The 26,914-nt window shown below is 45.9% G+C and overlaps 1 protein-coding gene across 3 annotated transcripts in view; it reads left to right on the forward strand.

The window, feature by feature from the left end:
• The first annotated feature begins 376 nt into the window (after window positions 1–376).
• Window positions 377–26,914, forward strand: part of tox2 (TOX high mobility group box family member 2) — a 219,693-nt gene continuing 193,155 nt past the window's right edge. For 2 of the 3 annotated variants that reach the window (XM_068000159.1, XM_068000164.1), the window contains exon 1: window positions 377–950. In XM_068000159.1, coding sequence (XP_067856260.1) covers window positions 843–950 — 108 coding nt within the window. In that variant the 5' untranslated portion in view covers window positions 377–842. Of the gene's footprint in view, window positions 951–1,507; window positions 1,677–26,914 lie in introns of those variants that run through there. The other variant, XM_068000161.1, reaches the window with a different exon arrangement.

Here is a 26,914-nt window from a genome sequence, read left to right on the forward strand (position 1 = left end):
ATGTAGATTCTGGATCTTTAACAGGCTGAGAGGAATGCTTTGACATTGTCCTGGTGCTTTCAACCAGGAAACACTGAGCCTTTCTTTTTTTTTATCCTGATCGGTTTTCCAATCCCAGTTTTTAAAAAAAACTAATTCAGGGTCTCTGAGTGCTGATACACTCCAGGGTTCCTAGTGGAACCAACAGAAGAGGGTTTGAGACTCTGTCATGTCCCTGAGGTGTGGGTGCAGTCAGAAGCTGCAATTTTATCAGACTCCCTCATCTGAAGTGCAGTTTAGCCCGAGATATTCCCCTCCCCCACTCATCCATATCCCTTCTATTATCAGCAGAGGTCGCTTGGCTTTCAATGTGGAGAAAGCCAGCAAATGATACCCTCAGCTTAAACGCATGGGTAAACACTCTCAGGCATGCTGAGAACAGACAGCAGAGAAAGAAACTGAGACAGAGAAAGAGGGAGTGTGGGAGAGATACAGACAGAAAGACAAAGAAAACAGACACAGGAATCCAGAAAGAAAAAAAAACTCATCATCATTTTCTTGCAACAATTTGCTTGCTTAGCTTGTCTGCTATTTGAGACTTTTTTTTGTGCCACTTTCCTGAGCTCACTATGGCAAGACTGTTCAAAGTGTGCATCTGTGTCTTGCATGGAGGCTGAACTATTGCAGACCACAAACGGATATGAGACAAGGATGAATTGAGTCTTACCCCATTCTCTCTTTTTTTTGTTCCATCCAACAATAGAGAAAGAGAGAGACAGAGAGAGACACCGAGCGAGGAAGGGAGAGTGAGAATAATAATTAAAAATCTGCTTTCATGCGCTTGGTGTTGCGGCCACTGAAAGATGGATGTGAGATTTTATCCCGCAGCCCCAACAGCGGTGGGTGCTTTACCTGCTGACCCGACCTGCCTGGGCTCGGCCTCATGCCTGGAACATTATTACTGCAATAAGGTAAAAAGGCATTGTGATTTAAACTTCTTGCCTCTTGTCTCCCTTCTCATGCTGTGAATGTATTTGTGTCAGGTTTGTTCTGGAGCAGTGCATTATACACCAGGATGTTTACTAGCTTGGAGAACTTGGCTTATAGCTTTATACAGAGAGATTGTGTACTGTGAGAGTGTACTGCGAGTGTGTGTGTGAGTTTGTGTGTATTTGTGTGTGTGTGTATGTTTGTGTGTTGTGTAAGGGTGTGTGAGTGTGTGTTTGTGTGTGTGTATTTGTGTGTGTGTTTGTGTGTGTATTTGTGTGTGTGTATTTGTGTGAGTGTGTTTGTGTGTGTATTTGTGTGTGTGTTTGTGTGTATATTTGTGTGTGTGTGTGTTTGTGTGAGTGTGTTTGTGTGTGTATTTGTGTAAGTGTGTTTGTGTGTGTGTATTTGTGTAAGTGTGTATTTGTGTAAGTGTGTATTTGTGTAAGTGTATTTGTGTGTGTGTGTGTATTTGTGTGTGTGTGTGTGTGGGCATTTCTGTTTGCAAACTTGTTTTGATCCGAGCAGTAATGTCTCCAGGCTGTTAACTCAGGCCCTCCTCCTGCCTCACTGTGTTAATAACACAGCAGCGATGAGCTGTACCTTGTGAGGCTTTCATTACATTCAGTACCTTCAGTGCAAGTTAGAAAGCGGGCTCTTTTATTCACCAGTGAAAATCCTATCAGCAACTGATCTACACAGCGTTTCTAGTGAGTACCAGAGTTACACCAGTTATTTAACTTGGATTTGTGTTGCACTGAACGTTCTGTGAGTTAGACAGTGGAGTCACTCTGAGCCTCTGACTGTTTCCTTTTTCATATTTGCCTCTCCGGAGGGTTTTTTCCCCCTGCAGCACCCGGCTGCAGTGTAGACATGATAGGGTTTAAAGAAAAACTCTCACCGTAAATATATAATTTAAATTGTTCTCTGGCAGCCAGCACGGGATGGGAAAAAAGCTTGTTTGTAACCAGATCTGTTTTATTAACAACAATGACTGGATTAATAAGGAGGGATTTTTAAAAATAATAATTATTTTCAGCATCTGTTTATACTAGAATGTCATCGATCGCGACACAGCGAGTGTGTGATCAGCTTTGTTCTCTCAGTACCAAGTGGACAAGGATAAAACAGGACTTAAAAATAAATTGCGATGTAAAAAGATTTGCAATATTTATCAACACAATCTTGCGAAGTATTTTGCGTTTGGATTCACATAAGCGGCTATGCAAAAAAGTAATCTGAAACTGTTCGGCAGGAGATGGCTATTTTTATTCTTGACTTTAAAGCAACAAAAAAAAACTTTCTGGGAAGGGGAAGAGATGCAGGAGGAAAGGCAAAAGATGCCTGGATGTACGATGTGTGAAAATAGAGGCAGCCTGAGTCTGTAGCAGAGTTTAAGTGCTGCAAGTCCAGTGCCAGCTGTGGTGTTGCCGATGGTATGAGAGATGCAGCTGTGTTTGCACCTCGCATGTAGATAACATGAATGTATGTGTGTAGTACGCACAGTGTGTGATATGCACAGTGTGTGATATGCACACTGTGTGTGTGTGTGATATGCACAGTGTGTGTGATATGCACAGTGTGTAATATGCACAGTGTGTGATATGCACAGTATGTATAATATGTAAAGCGTGTAGAATGCACAGTGTGTGTAATATGCACAGTGTGTGATATGCACAGTGTGTGTAATATGCACAGTGTGTGTAATATGCACAGTGTGTGTAATATGTAAAGTGTGTAGAACGCACAGTGTGTGTAATATACAGTGTGTGATATGCAGTGTGTAATATGCACAGTATGTGTAATATGCACAGTGTGTGATATGCACAGTATGTGTAATATGTAAAGTGTGTAGAACGCACAGTGTGTGTAATATACAGTGTGTGATATGCAGTGTGTAATATGCACAGTATGTGTAATATGCACAGTGTGTGATATGCACAGTATGTGTAATATGTAAAGTGTGTAGAACGCACAGTGTGTGTAATATGCACAGTGTGCAGTATGCAGTGTATGTAGTATGCACAGTGCGTGTAATATGCACAGTGCGTGTGTGAACCTCTGTGAAGCAATTCATGGTAAACCCAGCAGTCCTCGCATTCACTGTTTTTTTCATTCGTTCACGGGATGTGGGCGTCGCTGGTGAGGCCAGCATTTATTGCCCATCCCTAATTGCCCTTGAGAAGGTGGTGGTGAGCCGCCTTCTTGAACCGCTGCAGTCCGTGTGGTGAAGGTTCTCCCACAGTGCTGTTAGGAAGGGAGTTCCAGGATTTTGACCCAGCGATGATGAAGGAACGGCGATATATTTCCAAGTCGGGATGGTGTGTGACTTGGAGGGGAACGTGCAGGTGGTGTTGTTCCCATGTGCCTGCTGCCCTTGTCCTTCTAGGTGGTAGAGATTGCGGGTTTGGGAGGTGCTGTCGAAGAAGCCTTGGCGAGTTGCTGCAGTGCATCCTGTGGATGGTACACACTGCAGCCACTGTGCGCCGGTGGTGAAGGGAGTGAATGTTTAGGGTGGTGGATGGGGTGCCAATCAAGCGGGCTGCTTCGTCCTGGATGGTGTCGAGCTTCTTGCCATTGCAGCAACCTGTGCATATCTGTAAAACTGGCACTGTTATTGGCATTAAGGACTGTCGGTGCCAGTCAGTCATATCGTCTCAATTCCACAGTGCAAGATATTGGAGTGAGGCACTGAGCGGCTTGAAGGAGGGGGCCGGGGTGAAGTCTATGTGTGTGGGGGGTGGGGGGCAGGCGCAGTGGTTAAGATTGTGTCACACACACACACTTTCATGATGTCACACCAAGTGCTCCACCTGTAGCAGTGAAAATAAAATCAAAACGCAGATGAGGGCAGTCAACTGGCTCGTTCCATCACCGTGATGGCAAATCTTATTTTTGTTCTGTGTCTTGTTGACGCTAGAAATAATAACTGCACCATGATAACAGACTAGTACTGGAGGCTGCAACTGAAGACAGCAGTTTGATCTCTAAGGGACAGCCTGAGGTCCCGTTCTCTAAGGGACAGCCTGTGGTCCCGTTCTCTAAGGGACAGCCTGTGGTCCCGTTCTCTAAGGGACAGCCTGAGGTCCCGTTCTCTAAGGGACAGCCTGTGGTCCCGTTCTCTAAGGGACAGCCTGAGGTCCCGTTCTCTAAGGGACAGCCTGAGGTCCCGTTCTCTAAGGGACAGCCTGAGGTCCCGTTCTCTAAGGGACAGCCTGAGGTCCCGTTCTCTAAGGGACAGCCTGAGGTCCCGTTCTCTAAGGGACAGCCTGAGGTCCCGTTCTCTAAGGGACAGCCTGAGGTCCCGTTCTCTAAGGGACAGCCTGAGGTCCCGTTCTCTAAGGGACAGCCTGAGGTCCCGTTCTCTAAGGGACAGCCTGAGGTCCCGTTCTCTAAGGGACAGCCTGTGGTCCCGTTCTCTAAGGGACAGCCTGAGGTCCCGTTCTCTAAGGGACAGCCTGTGGTCCCGTTCTCTAAGCCAAACTGCTGTCAGTGACAAGCCAGAGCAACTGTAATCGTGAAGTTTAAATCGCCAATTATAATTAAGACATTAAACACAGTTTTAAAGTATTTATCGTTTCTCCAACTCATTATGAACAATGGACAAACAATAACCTCTCCAGATGGAACCTTTAGCAGTGGCACACGGTTTGTAATTAGCTACAGTTTCAAATTTGCCTTTAGGAGATGGCCCTGGGCATTGTAAGAGTGTTTATATACAGACACACTCCATATATCAACAGTGGCAAAGGGCGCATTTGTCCATGCGTGTGTTTATGTGTACATGTATGAATGTGTGAGCATATCAGTGCGTGCATAATTGCATTTAAATCTGCAAGTGTATGAGTGCATGTGGATACACGTACATGCACTTGCATGCAGGGAACCACATGGCTGCATAGTTGTGTGAAAAGGTACATGTGGATATTTGTGTATGGATGGATACATGTGCACAAGTAAACACAGGCGACTTGTAGAAGCTGCAGCTTCCATACAGAGTGGAACATACAGGACGTAGATCTGTAAAATAAATGCAGCAGACGTCCTTGTGCCAGTGGCAGCAGCTGCAGTGATCTTTCTGAGCATGTGTGAAGTACATTTCTTCACCTGTGTCATGTGTTCCTTGACGTGGCCTGAATCAGGGACACAGCATTGTATATTTGCAGTGCATACTGTGTCATAAGCTACGCATAGGAAAAAGCCCGGCCAATCCAAGGTACAGGACAATCGGGGAAAATTCAGGGACATTTCTGGAAATTCAAAGACAAGCGCAGCCTTCTAGTCCTGTGTTTTGTCATGTGTTTTTAAAAAAATTGTTTGGTGTTGGCCAACAGAAGTTGCTCCCTGGGTAAAGTCTTGCTGCTGAAAAGTCAGTGCTTTGAGAGTGTTAGATTGCACACAGTGTCACTCACACAGGATCACCACTTCCTATGCCGAATACTAGTTGGTTCAGTTCCAAATTTACAAGATGTTTTATTGTATTCATTTACCGGGTACAATGGCACAACTCAGGGTACGACAGTATTGCTTGAGCGATACAAACTTATTATTTTCATATGGAACATGGGAATGCATTGGACTGTCAGAGACCATTGGACTGACAAAGACCATTGGACTGACAAAGACCATTGGACTGACAGAGACCATTGGATTGACAGAGACCATTGGACTGACAGAGACCATTGGACTGACAAAGACCATTGGACTGTCAGAGACCATTGGACTGACAAAGACCATTGGACTGTCAGAGACCATTGGACTGACAGAGACCATTGGACTGACAGAGACCATCGGACTGACAGAGACCATTGGACTGACAAAGACCATTGGACTGTCAGAGACCATTGGACTGACAAAGACCATTGGACTGTCAGAGACCATTGGACTGACAGAGACCATTGGACTGTCAGAGACCATTGGACTGACAAAGACCATTGGACTGTCAGAGACCATTGGACTGACAGAGACCATTGGACTGACAGAGACCATTGGACTGACAGAGACCATTGGACTGTCAGAGACCATTGGACTATCAGAGACCATTGGACTGACAAAGACCATTGGACTGTCAGAGACCATTGGACTGACAAAGACCATTGGACTATCAGAGACCATTGGACTGACAAAGACCATTGGACTGTCAGAGACCATTGGACTGACAGAGACCATTGGACTGACAAAGACCATTGGACTGTCAGAGACCATTGGACTGACAGAGACCATTGGACTGACAGAGACCATTGGACTGACAAAGACCATTGGACTGTCAGAGACCATTGGACTGACAGAGACCATTGGACTGACAAAGACCATTGGACTGTCAGAGACCATTGGACTGACAGAGACCATTGGACTGACAGAGACCATTGGACTGTCAGAGACCATTGGACTATCAGAGACCATTGGACTGACAAAGACCATTGGACTGTCAGAGACCATTGGACTGACAGAGACCATTGGACTGACCGAGACCATTGGACTGACAAAGACCATTGGACTGACAAAGACCATTGGACTGTCAGAGACCATTGGACTGTCAGAGACCATTGGACTGACAGAGACCATTGGACTGACAGAGACCATTGGACTGACAAAGACCATTGGACTGTCAGAGACCATTGGACTGACAGAGACCATTGGACTGACAAAGACCATTGGACTGACAAAGACCATTGGACTGTCAGAGACCATTGCAATCTGTGTGGGCAGCTCCAGTGCTTCAAGTGAAATAAAACAGCCTTCACCCGGCCAATTGGAAAGCAAACAGACTCTTTTTCACCTGATTGGATGATTCTTGACTGTCAGTCAAACAGCCTTTTTTTTTCCCATTTCCAATATTTTTATAATTAATAAATGAAAGTGTTCAAAGATAATAAAATGAAACAATTTTTAATTGCTGGGGACTCCAGGACAATCCTGGAGGGTGGCCAACCCTCATTGTCCCCCACAGCCGAGTTGCTGCAGACTGCCAGTTTTCTGGCCGCAGGTAGTCTGGGTGTCCATAGGCAGCTTACAGAGACCCTCTCGCTGACTGTGGGAAAGTTCTGCATGCAGAAGATTAAAGTCACGTTCACGCCTTTTAATAAACGATGCATATGTTTTTGTGTTGTCGTCAGTGCTTTGGAATATGCCTCACACTGTAAACAGAACGGATTCCACATCATAAGGAGCCCAGCACATCTTGGGGTTACCGGCAGTTCTGTTATACAAACCGACCGTTCAAAATAGACAATCAGATTACCTCAATAAGAGAATTGTGTTTTATACTCTGTGTGTGTGTGCATGCATGTGTCGTGTGCGTCTGTGTGTGTGTGGGTCCATGTGTGTTTGTGGGGGTGTGTGCTGTGAGTGTATGCATCCGTGTGTGCGCGCGTGTGTGTCCTGAGTGTGTGCGTGTGTGTCTATGTGCGTGTGTGTATGCATGCATGCATGTGTGTGTGTATGTGCGTCCCCGTGCGTGTGTGTCCATGCATACGTGTACATGTGTGTGTACACGTGAGGGTGTGTGTCTATGTGCGTATGTGCATGTGTACGTGCATGTGTGCTTTCGTGTATTTTTTTATCTCTGAAAGTCATTGTTATTCAAGGAGGTGATGTCAGCCCATGTTTATGGCTCAAAAACAAATTTGATTTTCAGTGGTGAACAGCCAATGTCCGGCTTTCACGAGCCAAGCAGAATTCAGGAGATTCTCCAGAGCAGCTGGCTTTATACGAGGGCCCATGTAACAATGAGCTGAGAGGCTCAGAGACTGGGTAAACAGGGGCCGTGGTCTTAGCTTCACGAGGAATGCCTTCAGCAAACAGAGCAAGGGAAGAAAATATACGATGTGTTAGTCACAGACTTTGTGCACGTCAGCGCTCAGGATGAGCAGAGTGCGATTCTGACGGGTTGATGAGTTGGACTGATTTAACAAAGTCATCTATAACTGATCTTACTGAAGCAAGGAAATGAAATTAGAAATTAATAACCCAGCACTGGAAAGATACATTTGCAAAATCAAAGAGAAAATATTCACAGGAATCCAAGCAGTTTAATTGTTTGTCAGTGAAACAGCATTCACCCCTCCCCCACCCCATTTATGACTTACTTTTGTGAGCTTAATGATACTGCAGTGAGTGTCATACTCAGTCACAGCAGTCGATGCACCTGTCTGTCTATTTATTTTTCACTCTGTATTTCAATAGCTAGTCTTGTTTGTCGAAAGGAATTAATAACCATTTCACTTTACAATGTGCTCCGGCCAACATTCCTCCCACAACCAATATTACCAAGACAGGGTTGACTGCTCATTCATCTCATCTCTGTTTTTGGGACATTGTTTATGCAGAATGGCTGCCACATTTTCTACATAGCAGTCATTACATCCAAAAAAAATAATTAATTGTGTCAAGAGCTTTGAGACATTTCAAAGACATGGGACGGCTTGTACCAGTTTCTTTCCAGAATGGTTCTGAATATACTCAACGACTGAGCATCCACAGCCCTCTGGGGTAGAGAATTCCAAAGATTCACAACCCTCTGAGTGAAGAAATTCCTCCTCATCTCAGTCTTGAATGGCCGACCCCTTATCCTGAGACTATGTCCCCTAGTTCTAGACTCTCCAGCCAGGGGAAACAACCTCTCAGCATCTACCCTGTCAAGTCTTCTTATAATTTTTTATGTTTCAATGAAATCACCTCTCATTCTTCTAAACTCCAGAGAATATAGGCCCATTCTACTCAATCTCTCCTCATAGGACAACCCTCTCATCCCAGGAATCAATCTGATAAACCTTTGTTGCACCACCTCTAAGGTAAGTATATCCTTCCTTAGGTAAGGAGACCAAAACTGTACACAGTACTCCAAGTGTGGTCTCACCAGAGCCCTGTACAATTGCAGCAAGACCTCCTTACTCTTGTACTCCAACCCCCTTCCTCAACTCCATTTACCCACCTTTGCTCCATATCCCTCGATACCCTTACCCAACAAAAATCTATCGATCTCAGTCTTGAAAGCTCCAATTTTCCCAACGTCCACAGCCATTTGGAGGAGAGAGTTCCAGATTTCCACTCCCCTTTGTGTGAAAAAGTGCTTCCTGATTTCACTCCTGAACGGCCTAGCTCTAATTTTAAGATTACGCCCTCTTGTTCTTAGGATGTTTTGATACGTTAAAGGCCCTCTATAAATGCAAGTTATTGTTCTTGATACCCCCACCAGAGGAAATAGTTTCTCTTTATCTACCCTATCGAATCCTTTTAATATTTTAAACACCTTGATCAGATCACCCTATAATCTCCTAAACTCGAGGGTATTCAAAATCATGAAGGGTCTAGACAGAGTAGATAGAGAGAAACTGTTCCCATTGGCGGAAGGGTCAAGAACCAGAGGACACAGATTTAAGGCAAAAGAACCAAAGGTGACATGAGGAAAAACTTTTTTACACAGCGAGTGGTTAGGGTCTGGACTGCACTGCCCGAGGGGGTGGTGGAGGCAGATTCAATCATGGCCTTCAAAAGGGAACTGGATAAGTACTTGAAAGGAAAAATTTTGCAGGGCTACAGGGATAGGGAGGGGGAGCGGGACTAGCTGGATTGCTCTTGCAGAGAGCCAGCACGGACTTGACGGGCCGAATGGCCTCCTTCCACGCTGTAGCCATTCTATGATTCTATGCAAGCCAGGCTTATGCAACCTATTCTCATAATTTGACCCTCCAAGCCCCAGAATCATTCTGATGAATCTGTGCTGAACCAATATACCTGCATAAGGCCAATATATCCTTTCTGAAGCGCGGTGCCCAAAACTGAATGTAGTACTCCAGATGGAGTCTGATCAAGCCTCTGTATAAATGAAGCATCACTTCCTCCCCTTTGTATTCCATGGGAAATGTGCCAAGCAGAGGAAAAATGGATAGTGATCATTCATTGAGGAGAAGGGCATTGGAGAAGTCGTCTAGAGGTAACAAAAATGTGGACACTGGTTTCAGCAGTTGCTGGGGGTGAGGTAAAAGCAGAGGTGAGCAATATTGCGGAGCTGGAAGTAAGTGGGTGATGGATAAGGTGTGAGGCTTGAAACTTAGCTGAGGATTGAACAGGACACCGAGGCTGCACAGTGTCTGATCCAGCCTAGGGAAGGGGAATTATATTTCAGAGCAAGGGTTTGCAGTTGAAGGTGGGAGCTGAATAGGATGGCATCAGTTTTTAAAATGTTCAACTGGAGGAAGTTCTGGACCATCCATAAGTTGATGTCAGACAAATAGACTGACAACACGCTGATGGTCGTGGAGTCGAGGCTGGTGGTGGAATGGTGGAGCTAAGTGACCACACGCCTATGGTTAATGTCTCTGAGAGACAACATGTAACAAGGAAACAAAGAGAAATAATGGTGGAAGCTTGAGGTATTCTGCAGGTGACTGTGCAGGGACAGGAGGATGTGCTGACAACATTACAACAAGTAGGACTGGACCCGTGAGATGGCTGTCCTGCAGAGGTAGACTGTGGAAGAGGATGGAACCATGAAGTGTGTCTAATGCCCTGGAGGGTCAATGTGACATGGTCACAAGGAGCGTTGTTGTTTTTAATGACCGTAGCAGGTCTGGGCTGATCTCAGCAGATGAAGCCAGGGGAGCACTATACTGGCCTCACTGCAGACTGATGTCTGGAAGGACATTGGGCAACATTTGATACAACATGTCTAAAAGCTTTCTTGGAAAAATAATTTAATCTGATGAGGACGCTTTCCTCTGTTTACCTCTCTCTGCTCATTATTTCACTCTCAGTCTGCGTGGCATTTCCAACCAATCAAAATGTTGAGTGACTGTGCAGAGACATGAGCATGAGCAGAAATATAATGGACACATGAACAGTGATGGACAGGCCTACAGTGATGGACAGGCCTACAGTGATTGAGGCGTTTATATAGCGCCTTTAACGTAGTAAAACATCCCAAGACGCTTCACAGAAGTGTAATCAGACAAAAAAGCTGACACCGAGCCACATAAGGAGATATCGGGACAGGTGACCAAAAGCTTGGTCAAAGAGGTAGGTTTTAAGGAGCGTCTTAAAGGAGGAGAGAGAGGCGGAGAGGCGGAGAGGTCTAGGGAGGGAATTCCAGAGCTTAGGGCCTAGGCAGCTGAAGGCACGGCCGCCAATGGTGCAGCGATTAAAATTGGGGATGCGCAAGAGGCCAGAACATACAAACATACAAACATACAAATTAAGAGCAGGAGTAGGCCATTCGGCCCCTCGAGCCTGCTCTGCCATTTGATAAGATCATGGCTGATCTGATTGCGACCTCAACCCTACTTTCCCGTCTACCTACTATAACCTTTGACACCCTTGTAAATCAGGAATCTGTCCAACTCAGCCTTAAAAATATTCAATGACCCTGCCTCCACCGCTCTCTGGGGAAGGGAGTTCCACAGACTCACGAACCTCTGAGAGAAAAAATTTCTCCTCATCTCCGTCTTAAATGGGAGACCCCTTATTTTTGAACTGTGGCCCCTAGTTCTAGTCTCTCCCACAAGGGGAAACGTCCTCTCAGCATCTACCCCTTCTAGTCCCCTCAGGATCTAAAATGTTTCAGTAAGACCACCTGTCATTCTTCTAAACTCCAGTGTATACAGGCCCAACTTGTCCAACCTTTCCTCATAAGATAACCCCCTCATCCCAGGAATCAGTCGAGTGAACCTTCTCTGAACCGCCTCCAAAGCAATTATGTCCTTTCTTAAATAAGGAGACCAAAACTGCACATAGTATTCTAGATGTGGTCTCACCAATGCCCTGTACAACTGTGGTCGGCAAGAATTTGAGGAGCACAGAGATCTCGGAGGGTTGTAGGGCTGGAGGAGGTTACAGAGATAGGGAGGGGCAAGGCCATGGAGGGATTTGAAAACAAGGATGAGAATTTTTAAATCGAGATGTTCCTGGACTGGGAGCTAATGTAGGTCAGCGAGCACTGGGGTGATGGGTGAACGGGACTTGGTGTGAAAAAGTCTGTTATTCAGCAAGGTGGCATAACTGAAGCCAGACACAAAAAAATAAAATTTCTGAATATTAATAATACTTGTATTATACAACATCTTGTCAAGTCAGAACATCTCAAAAAACTCCATACAATGAACTCCTTTTGAAACGTAGTCTGTTGTTAACTAAAGAATAGAAACATTTAGTAGTATAACATTTTAAAACACACAATCCTAGCTTGCCTTCTAGGTACTTTTAGCTATAAATAAAATATGTTTTAGCATGTTTTGCAGTGTGATGGATTTAAATATTTCTCATGGGGCTTATGTATCAACAATCTACTTGTCGGTGTTGTGTTGATATTACGGTGAAGGGATCTCTATGTAATACCCTGCTGCTACTGTAGAATCCGCTCCATTTACATTGCAGCATGATTTGTACAATGGTGGCTGCAACGCACATCCCAGAAACCTTCAGCTGCTTCATCTTCATACAGAAGAGTCAGACCCTTGGTCAGTGAACTCTGATTTCCTTGAGAGAATAGTCAGTTCTCTCTGAGCATTAATCGGAGTGCTCATTGCTCTGGAGTATTGAATGGCACTCAGAAATCAGCAGTAAGCAGCTTGGATAATTTCATTCATGTCCCAATCATTTTACACATCTGTCTTTTGAAAGAAACAAGGGGCTTCCATTTACACAGTACCTTTCACATCCTCAGGACGTCCCAAAACCCTTCACAGCCAGTGGATTACTTTTGAAGTGCAACACTGTTTTGTAGGACAAGGGCAGCAGGTGCATGGGAACACCATCACCTTCAAGTTCTCCTCCAAATCACACACCATCCTGACTTGGACATATATCAGCCGTTCCTTCATCGTTGCTGGGTCAAAAGTGGAACACTCTACCTAAAAGCCTTGTGGGAGAACCTTCACCACACGGACTGCAGCGGTTCAAGATGAAGGCTCACCACCACCTTCTCAAGGGGCAACTAGGGGATGGGCAATAAATGCCGGCCTCGCCAGCAATGCCCACATTCCGAGCATGAATAAAAAAAAACGCCAGCCAATTTGCACACAACAAGGTCCCACAAACAGCAATGAGATAAATGACCAGTTAAACTTTTTTTTAAGAGATGTTGGTTGAGGGATTAATGTTGACCAGGACACTCCCCTGTTCTTGTTCGAATAACGGCCGTGGGATCTTTTATGTCCAGCTGAGAGGGCAGACGGGGCCTTGGTTTAACATCTCATCTGAAAGGCAGCACCTCCGACAGTGCAGCACTCCCTCAGTACGGACTGAAGTATCAACCTAGAGTGCTACCACTGAGCCAAGCTGACACTTAGCAACAAAAGTGGTGTCGGAGATGCACTGTTAGCAACCCTGCACCAATGCCATCAGGGGCACAGAAATCCTACATGGAAGAGGGTTTCTATGGGTGCCTTCAAGAACTGAGTGTCCTCTGCAGCTAAGGTCAATGTTTGCTGCCCTTGGCACTTGCCTCAGCTTTGCCACTGTGGTTCTGATTGTGGTTAGACTTTACGAAGCTTCCCCTCAATAGCAAAGGCAACAGGCAGGATGGCAAAGTTGGGTTTAGTGAATTCTGCAAATAGGATCCACCGGCACATTTGATTTTATTCTAAGCAACTTCATGTGTATACCTGTGCCATCGTTGAATCCACTCCACTGTAAAAGCCGGGCAGTTCTGGTAGCAAAGGAATTTGGCTTTTGCACAGCACCGCTGCTAGCGGAATCTAAATGGGAAAGAAGAGAAATTTAGGGTCTTAATGGAGCCGAGGCATTACATAGAAGACGGAAACAGGCCACTCAACCAGTCCATGTCAGCGTTTACCCTCCACTCGAGCAAATAGTTCTAATTACATTTACCCCCCTGTTCTCATAGTCCTTCAACCCCTTTTTCTTCATCCCCATCTAATCTTGAATGTTGACAGAGTTTCTGCCTCAACCACTAACCCTGGAAATGAATCCCACAGCCTCAAAACTCTCTGTGACGTTTCTCCTTCTCTCTGCTCCAAATCTCTTACATTTAATCTTGTATCTATGGCCCCCTCATTCTAGACCCTCAACTACTAGAAACAGTCTGCTTCTATCTACCCTGCTCCATCCTTTTATCATTTTAAGCACATCGCCCCGTAATCTGTGCTAATCTAATGAAAAAAGCCCCAATTTTTCAAGCCTTTCTTTGTATTTGTATTTGCTCAAACCAGGCAGCATCCTAGTGAATATCTAAAGCCTCAATCTCCTTCCTGTAGTGTAGAGTCCAATACTGCACACAGTATTCAAACTGAGGTCTTACTAAGGTTACCAGAGCATAGGGCGTTCCGATACAATCTGAGAACAGTGTCGCTGTTTGTTTGCATTTTCCAGGGAGATATAATTCTGCAGAAACCCTCGGTGTATCAGTGGGATTTCTGATCATTGTATGGTTTCGAGTGTTGCCTGTGCTCGTCTACTTTAAATATCTTATATCTGTCTTCACAGTAGAAGACACAAAAAACACACTGGAGATAGTGGAGAACCAAGTGTCTAACAAGAGGGAGGAACTTAAAGTAATTAATATTAGTAAAGAAAAAGTACTGGAGAAATTAATGGGACTAAAAGCCAACAAATCCCCTGGACCTGATGGCCTACATCCTAGGGTTTTAAAAGAGGTGGCTGCAAAGATAGTGGATGCATTGGTTTTGATCTTCCAAAATTCCCTAGATTCTAGAATGGTCCCAGTGGATTGGAAGGTAGCAAATGTGACCCCGCTATTCAAGAAGGGAGGGAGAGAGAAAACAGGGAACTACAGGCCAGTTAGCCTGACATCAGTAGTAGGGAAAATGCTAGAATCTATTATTAAGGACGTGGTGACAGGGCACTTAGAAAATCATAATATGATTAGGCAGAGTCAACATGGTTTTATGAAAGGGAAATCGTGTTTAACAAATCTATTAGAGTTTTTTGAGGATGTAACTAGCAGGGTAGATAAAGGGGAACCAGTGGATGTAGTGTATTGGATTTTCAAAAGGGCATTTGATAAGGTGCCACACAAGAGTTTGTTACACAAGATAAGGGCTCATGGGATTGGGGATAATATATTAGCTTGGGTAGAGGATTGGTTAAAGGACAGAAAACAGAGAGTAGGGATAAACGGGTCATTCTCAGGTTGGCAGGCTGTAACTAGTGGGGTGCCACAGGGATCAGTGCTTGGGCCTCAGCTATTTACAATCTATATTAATGACTTAGATGAAGGGACCGAGTGTAATGTATCCAAGTTTGCTGATGATACAAAGCCAGGTGGGAAAGTAAGCTGTGAGGAGGACACAAAGAGTCTGCAAAGGGATATAGACAGGTTAAGTGAGTGGGCAAGAAGATGGCAGATGGAGTATAATGTGGGGAAATGTGAGGTTATTCACATTGGTGGGAAAAATAGAAAAATTGAATATTTTTTAGATGGTGAAAAATTATTAAATGTTGGTGTTCAGAGGGATTTGGGTGTCCTTGTACACGAAACACAGAAAGTTAATATGCAGGTACAGCAAGCAATTAGAAAGGCAAATGGTATGTTGGCCTTTATTGCAAGGGGGTTGGAGTACAAGAGTAAGGAAGTCTTGCTGCAATTGTACAGGGCTTTAGTGAGACCACACCTGGAGTACTGTGTACAGTTTTGGTCTCCTTATCTAAGGAAGGATATACTTGCCTTAGAGACGGTGCATCAAAGGCTCACTAGATTAATTCTTGGGATGAGAGGGTTATGCTATGAGGAGAGATTGAGTAGAATGGGCCTATACTCTCTGGAGTTTAGAAGGATGAGAGGTGATCTCATTGAAACGTATAAAATTCTAAGAGGGCTCGACAGGGTAAATGCTGAGAGGCTGTTTCCCCTGGCTGGAGAGTCTAGAACTAGGGAGCATAGTCTCAGGATAAGGGGTCGGCCATTTAAGACTGAGATGCGGAGGAATTTCTTCACTGAGAGGGTCATGAATCTTTGGGGTTCTCTACAAGAGTGCTGTGGATGCTCAGTCGTTGAGTATATTTAAGACTGAGATTGATAGATTTTTGGACTCTAAGGGAATCAAGGAAAATGAGGATTGAGCAGGAAAGTGGAGTTGAGGTCAAAGATCAGCTGTGATCTTATTGAATGGCGGAGCAGGCTCGAGGGGCCATATGGCCTATTCCTGCTCTTATGTTCTTATGCATGTGAGTGTGCCTGTGTACATCTGTGAGTGTGCCTGTGTATGTCTGTGAACGTGCCTGTACGTCTGTGTGTGTCTGTATACATCAGTGAGTGCGCCTGTGTATGTCTGTGAGTGTGCCTGTGTACGTCTGTGAGTGTGCCTGTGTACGTCTGTGAGTGTGCCTGTGTACATCTGTGAGTGTGCCTGTGTACGTCTGTGAGTGTGCCTGTGTACGTCTGTGAGTGTGCCTGTGTACATCTGTGAGTGTGTCTGTGTACATCTGTGAGTGTGCCTGTGTACATCTGTGAGTGTGCCTGTGTACATCTGTGAGCGTGCCTGTGTACGTCTGTGTGTGTCTGTGTACGTCTGTGAGCATGCCTGTGTACATCTGTGAGTGTGCCTGTGTACATCTGTGAGTGTGTCTGTGTACATCTGTGAGTGTGCCTGTGTACGTCTGTGAGTGTGTCTGTGTACATCTGTGAGTGTGCCTGTGTACATCTGTGAGCGTGCCTGTGTACGTCTGTGTGTGTCTGTGTATGTCTGTATGTACATCTGTGAGCGTGCCTGTGTACATCTGAGTGCGCCTGTGTACATCTGTGAGTGTGCCTGTTTACGTCTGTGTGTGTTTGTGTACGTCTGTGAGCGTGCCTGTGTACGTCTGTGAGCGTGCCTGTGTATGTCTGAGTGTGCCTGTGTACGTCTGTGAGCGTGCCTGTGTACGTCTGTGAGCGTGCCTGTGTACGTCTGTGAGCGTGCCTGTGTGCGTCTGTGAGTGTGCCTGTGTACGTCTGTGAGCGTGCCTGTGTGCGTCTGTGAGCGTGCCTGTGTACGTCTGTGAGCGTGCCTGTGTACGTCTGTGAGTGCGCCTGTGTATGTCTGAGTGTGCCTGTGTACGTCTGTGAGCGTGCCTGTGTACGTCTGTGAGTGTCTGTGTACGTCTGTGAGCATGCCTGTGTATGTCTGTGAGTGTGCCTGTGCACATGTGTATAATTTCTACCAACAGTTTCCACTACATCTGAAGACTGAATTGCCACCAAACAAAGCAGTAACGCTTGTCCCAATTGTTGAAGCTTTCAGTTTTCTTTAGGAGCAAAAAAAAATGGGAAGGTAAAATTGTTTCTTTTGGTGTATTTGTTGCTGAATGTCTGCTTCTCTTGCCCACTGGCTGGATTGTGTTGGGGCTCACTCTGGTCCACTGTGGTTTGCTTGTCGCCAGACCTGCTTTAATCTGTTATTTTATGGTAAATTGAAGTATGCCTACCTGCAGAATAACAAAACAATACTGTTTACCCACAGAAAATGTGCCATCACTAAGTATGCCAAGTCTCTATTTCCTGAATACAGGCCCCAGGGTACAGCTTTGTTTCTTTATTATATAGATATAAATCCAGTTATTTGAAGAGCGTAAACATGGATTAACATGCAGCTAAAGCGCTGAGAGAGGGGAAAAAATATATCTTTATTGCAGTTAATTGTATTCTGCAAGCTTGTACTTTAATTCTGCCAGGATTGTCAAAATAACGTGTCAGCCTGGTTTCGTGTTTCAGGGGCTGCTTGGGATGCAAAGATAAACAATGCGGGATTTAAAACACTGCTCAACACCGAGGTTAACCCTTTGAGAACTGTTAGGCTCCATCACATTCATTTCTTTTTTAAATTGGTAAATTTGATTCACAGATTATTAATTAGGAAGGATGGTGTGGAGTTGGGGAGGGGGTGGGGAAAGGGGAGATGTTTGTCTGTCCTGAGGTTTTCACTCACACACACACACACACACAGACAGACACACACACACACACACACACACACAGACACACACACACACACACACAGACACACACACACACACACACAGACAGACACACACACACACACACACACAGACACACACACACACAGAGTCAGGCCTCTTACCTGTGTCATGCTGATTTTGGGAAGGTATTAAGTAAAGGACAGATGCTTCCCCAGAGGAGGGGGAAGGGAGAATGATGAAGGAAAAGCTTCCGTATTCAACGTATTTCGGAGGAGTGGAATGAGCATTGGTTTGGTGAAACGGGCAGTACAAAGACTTCTCAAACTCACCATGATTGGCCCCTGAAATGGCAGCATCAATCAGAATGTCACGGTGAGGTTAAAAACAACCTCTTATGAATAACAATTAAAATATTACACACAAACACACTCACATACAAACACACAAGCACACACGCACTCAGGCACTCACACACACAAACACATGCTCACTCACCCATACGCACACACACACTCTAACATACGCACACACACAGACACACACGCACACACAATTACTCATGCACACATGCCCACTCATGCACACACACATTCTCACGCACACACACAAACACACACACACTCACTCACACGCAGGTGCACATACACAGATACGCACATGCACACACGTGCTCACACACACACACAAACATACACATGCTCACAAGCACACACACTCGTGCACTCATACACACTCACACATATACACACTCACACGTACACACGCACGCACATGCAAGCGCACAAATGCTCACTCACGCACACACATACACAGACACACACTCACATACGCACACACATACACGCACACACACTCACATACGCAGACATACACACTCACGCACACACGGCTCCCTCAGTGGCCCAGTGTGTAACTGAACCAATACAGACTGGGAAGGTCCCAGATTGAATCCTGGTCTGTGCTGAGTTAGCTGGTCTCAGCCAGGACAGTGTCGGGGTGTGACAGTTGGCCCCAGTGTCCCAAAGCTGGGTGGCGAGGGGGAAATGATCTGAGATTCCAGGTTTTCAGTGTTAGCTAGTGGCTGCTTGTGGAAAGGGCACATGGTGTGGAGATTGGGTGAGGGCAGGATTGGGCTCAACTGCGATGCCCCCTACTGTCACTGACTAGGCTCACACGTGAGGGATGGCCACTGGGATGAGGTGCTGGAGGGCAGCCAGTGCTGTGGAATCATATCCCAGCACACTGTCAGGGGAGAAAGGGAGAAAATCAGAGGAAAATCAAAGGATTAAAATATTCGATTGCACACAGGGTTTTAGTTTTGAGATGAATGCTCGGGACTAAGGGAGGGGCTCGATATTCTTCTGAACACTTTAGTACTGTATATCACTGAACATTCACAACACCCAGAATGCCTTATTATAACAGACACGATGTCATCCCATATGTCAGCTCCCTGACTGTACAACACAATTTGCAATCTCGGACCAGGTGACACTGCGCTGTGCAAATTTGACTCCATTTTATGTACAGACACTTGTGGTAACATGGACACCTTGAAACTCATCATCACATCACTTGGGCAGCGCATCGCTGAATGAAAAGGACCCAACTTTTCTGGTTCTTCCCTGTGCTCCAACAAAACAACTCTGCCCCTTTAATATTACACGACCAAACTATGATCAAATCAATTCAAAGAAACACTTGATTTACTATCAGAATCGTTGACGTTTTAAGAGGGAAGCTTTAAAAACATCACTTGCATAAGAATTAAAAATATACTGGGACGTGACAAGGCTGCAAGAGACTCACCAGATTTTATTCTTGACCTTTTGACTGCAACAGATTTTAAGTGTCTCAGATAGAAGTACAGGTAAACCTCCACTCAGCCCCCCAGCACCGATCCAGGGCAGCCCTCTCGGCAGATGTTATCAATCCAACCAAGAGAGCAATGGCATGGTTCGGGAGGCCAGGCTTTTTAAGGATGATTAAATGGAAATATGAAAGGCAGTGTTAGTTGCCAGCACACCAGTTGCATTGTCTCCAGACTATTTTAGGCAGTGTTTCGATTTTAACAATACCAAAAAAATGTTTGAAGCTGCACAGGAAGTTCCTTTGATGTCCCTGTCCAGTGTGGAGATTAAACATTGAGCATGGGCAGATTCTGGGCTATATCTGCGATCTCCGCTGAGTGAGCTTAGCTGAGAAAGGGGTGGAGCACCCCTGACCTAGGGAGGAGAAGACCGTCAGTGTGACCCCCTGGAACGTGCACATGATCCACACCCCACGGTGGAACAGCCCACCAAGACTCACTGTCCAGCCTCGCCAAAGAAGCATGATCACTTAGAGCTGGTGCCTGCGGATCAAACCCCAGGATGAGTCTGGAGAAGAGGGGAGAAAATTGAAACCAGAAAATACTGCATGGGAATATTTTGGTAAAAGACTGATCAGGATCTGGGAGTATCGAAATTTGACACTCAGTAAGGGATAAGTGGATGAATGGGATATGTCCCTGATTCACCACCTTTGACTTCATCAGATCTGTTTAATTGTCTTCAGTGTTTAGGAAGTGGCCTGTTCTTATCAGTGTTACAGATTAGTAAACAGGGCTTTAAAGACCAAACATCACATTAAGACCTGCAGCCGTTTTTATTGTTATTGTATCTTCACACTCTTCCCTTGGAGAACAGTGGGAGGCAGTGGGAGGCTTCGCAGGCTGATTAACAGTCTGACTGGCCATGACGAGATCGCACCTTCCATGGCCGTAACCATCTTTATACCAGCCAATAGGGGGGCTAGTCCTTTACGGGGTGAGGAGGAGGGAGGGTTTTATGGGAGCCCATAAAGCCCTCCGCCTGTATAGGACTAACCCCCCCCCCAAACGACATTGTGGGGGGGAGAGGGTCAGCCACCAGACACGAGTATAGAAGGTTAAGGGGTGATTTGATTGAGGTTTTTAGGATTTTGAAAGGAATTGATGGGGTAAATAGAAACTTTTCCCACTGGTGGGGGAGTCTAGGTCAAGAATAGAATCATAGAATGGTTACAGCACAGAAGGACGCACTCGGCCCATCGAGTCCATGCCAGCTCTCTACAAGAGCAATCCAGTTAGTCCCATTCCCCTGCCCTTTCCCCGTGGCCCCCGCAAATTTTTTTCTTCAAGAACTTATCCAATTCCCTTTTGAAAGCCATGATTGAATCTGCCTCCACCACTCTTATAGAATCATAGACAGGGGGACATAACCTTAAAATCAGAGCCAGGCCATTCAGGAGAGAAGTTAGGAAACACTTGGTCGTAGAAATGTGCAGTAGACACTAGCTCAATTAATAATTTTAACTCTGAGATCGATAGATTTTTGTTAGCCAAGGGTATCGAGGGATATGGAGCCATGAGTTAGGATACAGATCAGCCATGATCTCATTGAATGGCTCAAGGGGCTGAATGGCCACCTCCTGTTCCTATGTATCCCACTAGAGGTTAACCCAGAATTCAGAACTGGAGCTCTGGTCTCCACTTGCCAGGAACTGCCTGGAGTGGGGTTTGATCACTGCATCTTCTGCCACAAAGGTGGGAATGCTACCAATGAGCCAAAGGCTGGTTCCAGACCTACTGTGATTTGTCACTTTAACATTTAATCTGCTTTAATGTCACTTTGGTTTAAGGGAAAAAACTGTGACAAGCAGTTTTGGGGTTAATATGTCATTTCTGACCTTTCACCCTGCGCTGATGCCTTGGAATTGCCTTTAGAGTAAATTATCAGCAAAGGATGTGGTGAGTGATTTCACTGAAAGTACAAAGTAATTACTTTTCATAATTAATCAGTTCCTCCAAGAAGGAGCGAACAGTGTTGAATTGTGCATGATGCTTCAGATCAGTGAGAAAATAACAGAAATATAATGGGTTAGTCTCAATGGAAAAGGGACAAGTAGGAAGAGGAATGAAATGAGGATGGGGCAATCCCAAAAGATGACCAACTCCACAGGCACAAAGAATAATTTTCTAGTTGATAGTCACATGACTGCTATATGTTCTGATTGGTTGCAGTTATCCCGTTGGATAAGTCACACCAGGTTCATGGCTTCCTGTGGGATAAATATAACACATGGAGGTTTAAAAGGAAGATACCAGTCACCTTGAAATGACACTGTGCAGTTTTAGCGTACGAATACTCAGTGCATCAAATCAAGTTCCTTCGCCCATTATTTTAAAGGAACAAAACTTCAAAGATCTTAATGTTTCTCAGTTACCCCTTGTTGTATGAAGCTTTAATGTGATAACAATTTCACAGTTTGCTGTAGTGACACCATGAATTTGGTCAATCAGCTTCTGTGAGAGGACGGGCAAGTTAACATCTCAGATCTTGTCCCTTCATCAGATCGAAATAGATGTGGAGACGGATCTCCAAGTTCCCAGTCCCGATCTCCAATCAGCATCAATCAATCAATAGGGCTCTGAAACCTGTCACTAGGAGGCTGACTGTCTCTCTGATTTACCTGCTTTTTGTCCTCTTTCCCTGGATGGAATTGTCACACAGAGGTCATGGCACTTTCTTTGTGGACACTGTTACTGCCATTTTGGACAACATAGGGAGGCACTTGGTTCTCTTTGGCAGGCATAACAACAACGACAACAACAACGACAACGTGCATTTATATAGCGCCTTTAACGTAGTAAAATGTCTTCACAGGCGCTTTTTCAAACAAAATTTTACACCGAGTCACAGTTTTAAGGAGCTTCTTAAAGGAGGAGAGAGAGGTGGAGAGGTTTAGGGAGGGAATTCCAGAGCTTAGGGCCCAGGCAGCTGAAGGCACAGCCGCCAATGGTGGAGCGATTAAAATTGGGGATGCACAAGAGACCAGAATTGGAGGAGCGCAGAGATCTCGGAGGGTTGTAGGGCTGGAGGAGGTTACAGAGATAGGGAGGGGCGAGGGCCATGGAGGGATTTGAAAACAAGGATGAGGATTTTAAAATCGAGGCGTTCCCGAACCAGGAGCCAATGTAGGTCATTACTGATGAAAGCATTTTTACTGGTCTATTGTAAGAGCTTTATTCATAAAAAACACACACATATTTTGTTTTTCAACAATGTAAATCGACCCTTTGGTCTCCCCATGGCTCAGCTGCATGCCAGGATACCGAGTGGTACAGAGCAGGAAAGCTCCATGTTCTATCTTCGGTCTGTGCTGAGTGAGCAGATCTCAGTCGGTCAGCGATAGGCGGGGCAGGGCGGGGGCCACCGTTGCTCTCAGCACCATTGGGCTGGGGAGTGGGGAAAATCAGCCAGAGGTCCTCCTCCTGGTCGCCACCCAGTGACTCCTGCTGCAAAGTGGTCCCCGAGAGTGTGTCAGTATTTACAGGGGGTCCCCGAGAGTGCGTCAGTATTTACAGGGGGTCCCCGAGAGTGTGTCAGTATTTACAGGGGGTCCCCGAGAGTGTGTCAGTATTTACAGGGGGTCCCCGAGAGTGTCAGTATTTACAGGGGGTCCCCGAGAGTGTGTCAGTATTTACAGGGGGTCCCTGGGAGAGTGTCAGTATTTACAGGGGGTCCCCGAGAGTGTCAGTATTTACAGGGGGTCCCCGAGAGTGTGTCAGTATTTACAGGGGGTCCCTGGGAGAGTGTCAGTATTTACAGGGGGTCCCCGAGAGTGTGTCAGTATTTACAGGGGGTCCCCGAGAGTGTGTCAGTATTTACAGGGGGTCCCCGAGAGTGTGTCAGTATTTACAGGGGGTCCCCGAGAGTGTCAGTATTTACAGGGGGTCCCCGGGAGTGTGTCAGTATTTACAGGGGGTCCCTGGGAGTGTGTCAGTATTTACAGGGGGTCCCTGGGAGTGTGTCAGTATTTACAGGGGGTCCCCGAGAGTGTGTCAGTATTTACAGGGGGTCCCCGAGAGTGTCAGTATTTACAGGGGGTCCCCGAGAGTGTCAGTATTTACAGGGGGTCCCCGAGAGTGTCAGTATTTACAGGGGGTCCCTGGGAGAGTGTGTCAGTATTTACAGGGGGTCCCCGAGAGTGTGTCAGTATTTACAGGGGGTCCCTGGGAGAGTGTGAACCTTGGATGAGAACAGGATCAGGTGCGACTGTGAGACCCTTGCCCCCATGGCACTCAGTGTCTCGACTCACATGTGCAGAACAGCCATGGGTGAGGTACAGGAGGACAGCTGACAGTCAGGAAGAGTCAAAGACTGCTCAAAGATTCTTTACACGATCCATTTGTATTTGCCTGTGTGTTGGGGCTGTCCAGTATTATGGATCGCTGATTTAAAAGTAAGAAGAGGATATAGCTGAAGTTGATTGTGCCAAGCGTTTGACTCCAGGGTGATCTGAACAGGAAGGTACTAGGAGAGAAATGCAAGTTAAAGATAACACTGGGCTTATGTTAGCTGGATTCTTATTTATTAATGTCAGGCCTGCTATAAACAGATTACATCATGCTGATTGTACAAACACAATGGAGTTTTTTTAGGTCTGTCCAGATTTCCGCTTTCCTTTAAAAAGTGATCCAGTTCACCTGCTGCACAGAAATACATCGAAATTACAAGACAAAAACAGGCCTTTCGACCCAAACAGTCCGTGTCGGTGTTTACACTCCGCACGATAGTCCTAATCACATGGGAGTGTGTCAGTATTTATTGGGGGTGCCCGGGAGTGTGTCAGTATTTATAGGGGGACCCCGGGAGTGTGTCAGTATTTATAGGGGGACCCCGGGAGTGTGTCAGTATTTATAGGGGGACCCCGGGAGTGTGTCAGTATTTATAGGGGGTCCCCGGGAGTGTGTCAGTATTTATAGGGGGTCCCCGAGAGTGTGTCAGTGTTTACAGGGGGACCCCGGGAGTGTGTCAGTATTTACAGGGGGTCCCTGGGAGAGTGTCAGTATTTACAGGGGGTCCTTGGGAGTGTGTCAGTATTTACAGGGGGTCCTTGGGAGTGTGTCAGTATTTACAGGGGGTCCCCGAGAGTGTGTCAGTATTTACAGGGGGTCCTTGGGAGTGTGTCAGTATTTACAGGGGGTCCCCGAGAGTGTGTCAGTATTTACTGGGGGTCCCTGGGAGAGTGTCAGTATTTACAGGGGGTCCCCGAGAGTGTGTCAGTATTTACAGGGGGTCCTTGGGAGTGTGTCAGTATTTACAGCGGGTCCCTGGGAGAGTGTCAGTATTTACAGGGGGTCCCCGAGAGTGTGTCAGTATTTACAGGGGGTCCCCGAGAGTGTGTCAGTGTTGACAGGAGGTCCCTGGGAGTGTGTTCTATTTACAAGGGGTCCCCGGGAGTGTGTCAGTATTTACAGGGGGTCCCCGGGAGTGTGTCAGTATTTATAGGGGGGTCCACGGGAGTGTGTCACTTTTTACAGGGGGTCCCCGGGAGTGTGTTCTATTTACAAGGGGTCCCCGGGAGTGTGTCAGTATTTACGGGGGTCCCCGGGAGTGTGTTCTATTTACAGGGGGTCCCCCGGTGTGTGTCAGTATTTACAGGGGGTCCCCCGGTGTGTGTCAGTATTTACAGGGGGTCCCCCGGTGTGTGTCAGTATTTACAGGGGGTCCCTGGGAGTGTATCAGTATTTACAGGGGGTCCCCGGGAGTGTGTCAGTATTTACAGGGGGTCCCCCGGAGTGCATACAGAAAATGTGGAAATCTCTAACCTGGTGTGTCAGCTCCACAGGAACTCGTTCTTCATCGTGACCCGCTGCCGAAAACTGTAAACCTGTTTCATCTTCAGTGTCTTTCTTGTCTCCTTCCTCCTCCCAGATTTCTTCTGGCATAATTTCATTTGAAGCAACTTGCTGCAATTGACTCCCCTGCGAATCAGGGATCTTGCTCTACTGTTTCCTCTTTTGCTGGAAATGTCTGAAAGAATTATGTTAATCCTTCTGTTCACACAGAAACCTTTTTACTCCACAGACTTAGTTAATGTTTTGACATAAAAGTCCCTTGCCCTCTGGCTGCCATGTATGTAATTATATTAATTATGAATTACCTGCTCACTGGGCAATAAAATGGCAAATAGTCAACAAAACGTTAGCAGGGATTTTTATAAATGTCACTTCTAGGCCTGTGGTGTAGCTATTAGTGAAAGCAGATAACACACTTTTAGTGAAATGTCACTTTGGCAAGAGAAAAAAGAGAAATGAAATTACAGCTTCATTTATTGGCTGGTGAGAGATTGTTTATCTGAATCTTCCTCGGAGCTAAAGTCGGCTATTATTGCCTGCGGTAGCTGCTCTGTGTGTGTGTTAATGATACATCATCTTCTAGATATTATGTACTGTAGAGGTCATTCTCTGGGTCACTTTACAAGCATTAAACAGACTAATTTGCTTGCACATCGCATAGATACCTGTTCCAGGAAGTGATTGGACAATCTGCCATAAAACTGTCTCTTACTTTCTTTTTTCCTTCCTTCCCTCTCCTCCCAAAGGTGGTGACCTTTGACGAGCCGTAGTTTCATAATCCCTGCCACCCTCTTACACCTCACCCATGTTGTGTTCCCTGAGTGAGAGCTGGACGGTGAGGAATTGATCTTAACTGGGGATGGGACAATGTGTGGGGAGGCCTGCAGTGGGTGGGAGTAGAAGCGAGGCCCGGTCGATATTAACCTCTGACCCCCCCCACGGTAACATCCCATCAGACAATTGCTGACACTTTTACAACACGTCTAACAAAGTGTATTTGACATTCAGTGCTCGAGACATCTTAAAATTCTCACCCTTGTTTTCAAATCCCTCCATGGCCTCGCCCCTCCCTATCTCTGTAACCTCCTCCAGCCCTACAACCCTCCGAGATCTCTGCGCTCCTCCAATTCTGGCCTCTTGCGCATCCCCGATTTTCTTCGCCCCACCATTGGCGGCCGTGTCTTCAGCTGCCTAGGCCTAAGCCCTGGAATTCTCTCTCTAAACGTCTCTGCCTCTCTAACACTCTCTCCTCCTTTAAGATGCACCTTAAAACCTACCTCTTTGACCAAGCTTTTGGTCACCTGTCCTAATATCTCCTTATGTGGCTCAGTGTCAAATTTTGTTTGACACAGGCACAATGGCTCCTTCCGTGCTGTATCATTCTATGATGACGATCCTGTGAAGCACCTTGGG

This window comes from Heptranchias perlo, chromosome 19 (genome assembly GCF_035084215.1).
Source record: "Heptranchias perlo isolate sHepPer1 chromosome 19, sHepPer1.hap1, whole genome shotgun sequence".
Classification (NCBI taxonomy): domain Eukaryota; kingdom Metazoa; phylum Chordata; class Chondrichthyes; order Hexanchiformes; family Hexanchidae; genus Heptranchias; species Heptranchias perlo.